Source organism: Anneissia japonica, unplaced genomic scaffold (genome assembly GCF_011630105.1).
Source record: "Anneissia japonica isolate Jap-2015-1 unplaced genomic scaffold, ASM1163010v1 scaffold914_len14573_cov116, whole genome shotgun sequence".
Taxonomy (NCBI): domain Eukaryota; kingdom Metazoa; phylum Echinodermata; class Crinoidea; order Comatulida; family Comatulidae; genus Anneissia; species Anneissia japonica.
The window spans coordinates 5,667-11,404 of NW_022723359.1; the positions used below are offsets into that span (position 1 = coordinate 5,667).

General features: G+C 33.2%; 1 protein-coding gene across 1 annotated transcript; it reads right to left on the reverse strand.

Annotated features, from left to right (window-relative positions):
- Nucleotides 1-3,322: 3,322 nt before the first annotated feature.
- LOC117112195 lies at nt 3,323-4,230 on the reverse strand. The gene is made up of 2 exons (XM_033255270.1): nt 4,113-4,230; nt 3,323-3,944 (listed from the first exon to the last, which is right to left on the reverse strand). Exons 1-2 carry the CDS (start codon nt 4,202-4,204, stop codon nt 3,347-3,349), a joined length of 690 nt encoding a protein of 229 aa, XP_033111161.1. The 5' UTR covers nt 4,205-4,230; the 3' UTR covers nt 3,323-3,346.
- Between the last annotated feature and the right edge of the window lie 1,508 nt (nt 4,231-5,738).

Genomic DNA, 5,738 nt, shown 5'->3' on the forward strand with positions numbered 1-5,738 from the left:
TCAGGTTATATACCCTAGCTGTAAATTCGAGAGCATTCTATATTGCCTAAGTTCCTCATTGGTCACATTACATCCTAATTAACCAATAGGCTTATTGCCCAGATCTACATTACACAAGATTCCAGAAACTTCCAAATATTACTCTTGGATTATACATGGTGCCATGTGTTTCTATAATTACCAATAAGGTTTACACTGTTTATTTGGTCAATTAAATGTTATTCTAGAATGTTCTATGCATTAAATATGTTAAAATAAGGAAAGGAATGGTAATTTATTACACAGCAAAAAAAATCAACTGCTGTAGGCATAGGCATTTTGAAGAAGGCCTAAAATTTAAAAAAAAAGGTTTTAATACTTGCTGAAATACACTGTTTTTTCATTTAGATCTCAATTTTTCGCTACCTCCATGTGAGGTTTTTTCTTTTGTATGAGTAGTCATATTAAGGTACTATATCCTCGACAGTTGGCTATGCAGCAGTGTACCCTTTGAATGCAAACTGAAGACAAGTAAAGATATAAAGGCAGCCAACTGTCGGGTACATAACGATTATCTAGCTTAGGCTTTCCACAAAAACATGGGCCTAGGCCTAAACTAGTTGTGAACATAGAAATTACAGTACAGACAGGAATTACAGTACTGCTTCGTATCTGCGCGTAACCTCTCGTAATCTGCTCGTAGGTTGAACCATGGAGGTATTATTGAGAAGGAGATCACTCGGCAAATCTACGCACTATGCAAATGAACCAAGATCAAAGTTGCCGCAGCGCGTAAAGAACGTTTTCGCGATGCCTTTGAAGTCCCATGTGTTCCCCGCCATCAAATTTTCAGCAGGCATAGTTTACCAAAAAAATTGAACATGGCGAAATGGAGAGCACCTTCTTTTCTCGATGCGCACTACATACAGTTGATTGGCTGCGCAATCGTTTCCATTTTGAAGCTGATACATTTATCTCATAAAATATCAAACATATTCTACACCAAAAAAAGTTGAAATTAAATGGAACATTTACATGACCTTTAAAAGTATAGTATATTTCAACTTCAATTTCCATAAATTGGCCAAAATTCGCTAATTCTAATTTTAACAGATATGAATTAATAAATGATTGAGGTCATGCCATCAAATATTCAGCAGGCATAGTTGACCAAAAAATTGAACATGACGAAATAGAGAGCACCTTCTTTTCTCAATGCGCATTACATACTGTTAATCACTATGGCTGCGCAATCTTTTCTATTTTGAAGCTGATACATTTATCTCTCATAAAATATCAAACATATTAATATTTTCCACCAAGAAAAGTTTCGAATTTAATTGAACATTTACATGACCTAAAAAAATATAGTATATTTCAACTTCAATTTTCATAAATTGGCCAAAATTCGCCAATTCTGATTTTAACAGATATTAATTAATAAATGATTAAGGATTATAATAAACTAAGTCATTTTAGGGTTAACGAGGGTTAACTATTCGAAAAATGAATCCAAAATCTGAGTATTTTTCAGTTTTACGCTGACTTAGCTTTATAGTCGAACTAACCAATCTTTAGACAAAATTATAATGAACACAGAAGTAATTTTAACATAAATATTTTACGGAATCCGTTCCTGAAATATACAAATAATAACATATCAAAAGCCCGAAAAAATCTAATCAGGGGAACATTGTTCATTATAAAGATATTTAATGTGTTAAAATCAAACGTTTTATTGCGCAACTGCTCTGCTGGAAGCGTATTGCATGTCGTTGCCAAGTTGTTGCTAACGAAAAAATGTGAATTATAGGGTAATACGCCCGCGCGCGATCCAAAAGCGGGGAACACATAGGTTTGTCGCGTCAAAGGGATCTGTTGCGAATCAGCGGTGCGTAACCAACAGAAATATTAGATAAGCTTTGGGGCGGATTTTTTGACAACATGTTATTTAAAAAATCATAACTCTATAACGGGGCGTCGTATCCAAAAAAGTTTTCTAGCAAAATGTTCTTAAAAGACTAGTCTACACCACTATATGATTGAACAAAAATTGAAAAATTTTTTTGACCTCTGAAATCAAGATTGAAAAGAAAAGCCTATCTTAGTAGTGTATTAAAATAGGCCAATGCATTATAATGCAGTAGCATAGGACTTTCGTGTTGTTACTGTTCCAAGTAGCGATAATATACATATTTCTCTTATTAAAATGTACAGGTTATGTTTTATAAAGAGGTATAGTATAGTAAATCATGTTTTTAACACAGGAAGCTCTCATATGGTAACTAAAACAATGCTAGTTCAGAGTATTACCAAGGTAATTCAACAAAAGGACGCACATCTCGGGACATCAAAGGTTATAACTCTGGCATCGACATTCTAGGCGCACGTGCGTCCCTACACACTGAACGTCACAAAAACCATAGCAACCAGACCATTACCGTTGAATTGACAGTAAGACTTCAGGCCTAATAGTGCAAATTTTTAATCAATGTTGGTTTTGGTAACCGTAAGCATGAATAATGGATGGGTCTATAATGATTTTACTCTATGTTTGAAATCAGGTCTGTGACATCTTCCACTGGTATATTTGTCCAGAAAGCTTTCCTGCTTTCTGGCATTAGAGTGACAAGATTTTTAATAATATCTAATTTTTTGTCGTTAGGGATGCCTCTTGGCTCTTGTCGTCCATCAAACTTTTTCTTGTTTCGAATCCCATCAATGATTCTCTTCTTTAGAAATTCTCCTTCTTTCTAGCTTGTTTCTGAATGAGATTCTTTCCATTTTATTGCTGTAGTTCCTCTTGAAAATAAAACTTCTTTTACATTTGATAAGATTGGCTTGTTGGTGTAGCCAGCAGCACTCATGCAGTTTACTTTATAAAGTCATTATATTTCATTGGTACAGCTTTTCCACATACGTTAATTACACTTTCGAAGTCAAGAGAATCAAATATTTTACCCCTTCGCTTCATTTCTTTTTCGACTTTCGCATGAAAGCTATCACAGCTCATGAACGTATGACCAGCTTCGAGATATTTTAACTTTATGGTCTCTAATTGGTTTTCATCATTGACAATTGCAGTCAGTGCAGTGTAAAGTGCCGTGTAAAAACGCAAGTCTTGATGCCCTCCATTCTCGGCAACATTATAACTTTCTCCATGTCAGCAGAGACAATTAGCTCATCATCCGCTAATGCTTTCTGACCATCCTCTTTGTAGCTGTCCCTCGCAAGTTTTGCTTTCTCTAAATGAGCATTATAATTCATGCAATCTATGCAATCATCGTTGTTGGTTTTATGATTTTTTTTGTGTTCACAAATTTCGCATTCTTCTTTTCCGAGTCGAACAAAGCTAATATTTAAATCTTTAACTAATTTTCGGTAGCTTGCTTTGATATTTACAAATGCCAGGATTTTTTTCAGAAAAGTCTTCGTACATCATCGTGATGGTTACATCTGGTGGCAAGTACAAGCGATTGGGAGCATGTTCCCTACGATAATGAGAAATGCATGGGTGGTAAGATTTGATGTGATTGTTTATTAATTGTTTCTTCTCTTCAGTGAGTTTGTGAGGATTATTTCCATGTCGACCTCGGTTATCTTTAGGAGCATATACGCCAATCCCCTTTCCATCAATAAGTTTAAAAAGCCAAGTAATTACACAGTTGCTTGTATGTTTAAACCCCAATGTTGATAAGAAGAATGTACGGCATACTTGCACAGTTTGTTTTTCTTCGGTAATCATGGAATATTTGTAGGTGTGTTTTCGTGGATTTATGCTATTAGGATCCCTCCTCTTTGGTGCAGACGATTCTACATGACTGAGTAGCCATACCCTCTGCTGTTCCAACGTCAATCTCCAATACTCTTCGTTTATTGTGTTTCTTTCTTCGTTACTTATTTTTTCCCTGCACTGCTTTTTGCACCACAGACCACAAGGTGGAAGAACATTCTTTTTTTTGTTCCTAAATTAAAAAAAAGTTTATAAAACATTTTCAATTTAAATGTATTTATAAACAATTAATTAATAAATATTAATGCATATATGATGTAAGTAAGATAGGAGATACCACACAGTACTAGGACAACAACTCGATTAAATAAAAAATATATATAATTTTATTGTAACTTACTTGTTTGCAGGTCTTTGTGGGTCTCCAATATCATCATCTGGTTGTACAATGTCCTGCTGACTGCTGTTGTCACTTGTATCATCCACTTCCATTGGTTCAACAATATTATTACTGGCCCCACTTCCGTGATTCTCCGATACATGATCAAACAATACAGCACCTGCATCATGGTCATCAATATCTAAATTTACTTCAGAATGCGGCAAATGGACTGAATCCTTTTCACTGTTAATACTATCTGAATCGTATTCTAGGATTGAAGCTAATGACAAGCTTGTAATACCAGTTCTGAAAAACGATACAAATTTTATAATTTATAACTTAAGAATTGCATTTGTGAAGAAAGAATATTAAATGATTTTGTATTATCATATTTTTTCAATCAAATTTACAAAATGCTGTTAGGTGATAAATGATTTTAAAGATTAAAAACCTTTAAGTTAGAATATTTTTACCATGCTGGATGAAACCTGAACTGATTCAATTTTAAATAACACTTATTTTTACATTTTTTTTTTTCAAATTATGTGTTGCCAAATAGAAACATTACTCTCTTGGACAAACATTAAATTGATTTCATGTTATTATTCGTTGAACATCGCTTCTTTACCAATTTTTTTTAATTACTTTTTGAATAAAAAAAAAACATACCGAATTGATTCTCCACGAACAGGGGCATGTTCCCTCACACGTCTATTACGTTTCAATCTCCCTGGTTGGTTTTCTCCTTCTTAACCAATCTGCATCATTGCCATTACTATAAAAAAAAAAACAATACTTATTGTCAATAATTGCATGTTAATAATCGATGACGACAAACACAGTCAGATATAATTTACTGAAAATATTCTTTCTCTTTATTCAAAATATATTTATTTTAATTCAAAGATAATAATTTATTAATTTAAAAAAATTACTTGCCTTTCATTCTCAATGCAACCATCCAACCACTTATTAACTTTATCAACAACAGTTGCTTGTACTCTAAAATAAAATAAATATTCTTATATATGAATGAAAATAGTATACAATCTGTTTCATTTTATGTAACATTGTCCAATAAATTTACATTATTACTCTTATTATTATTACGCATTTTTTTCACTTTATGTCGCATTCAACAGCGAGTGCACTTGCCAATTACAAGTGGAGATCTAGACCTAGGGCCTAGGCCTACACTATGCTTTTAAACAAAGTCTCATGAGGCTTGGAAAGTGGCATTGTCTTTGTTTTTTAATAATTGAATGTTCTTCGTTTTCTATCCTGTAACAACAACATGTAATGTAATAAAAATTATTTAAAGCCCCATTCCCGGCAAAATTTCAATTTTTAAGAAAAATCTATTTTTTGTATAATGTTATAAAGATTTATAAATATAATACGGAATTGCTAGTTTAACTGAATTTAGACATTCCTAAAAATGAAAAAAATGTAAAATAAGACTCTGAAATTTGATTTTTTGTGTTCCACACAAAAAATAAATGCGGATGAATTTTCATGTTTGATTTTGCGACAGGTCGTGAGAAGAAATATCGTAGGCGCCGAAAACATTAGCCTATCCAATGCTGCTAGTCTAGGCCTAGCCTTACCTCGATTTAGGTTCTGTTATCACACATAAAAACAGCA

Excerpts from the sequence above, each read along its gene's own strand:
- LOC117112195 (XM_033255270.1), bottom strand. The coding sequence starts at position 4,204 with ATGGAAGTGGATGATACAAGTGACAACAGCAGTCAGCAGGACATTGTA. Across the intron at positions 3,945-4,112 it reads CCACAAAGACCTGCAAACAA|GAACAAAAAAAAGAATGTTC; the intron begins GTAAGTTACAAT and ends TTTTTAATTTAG.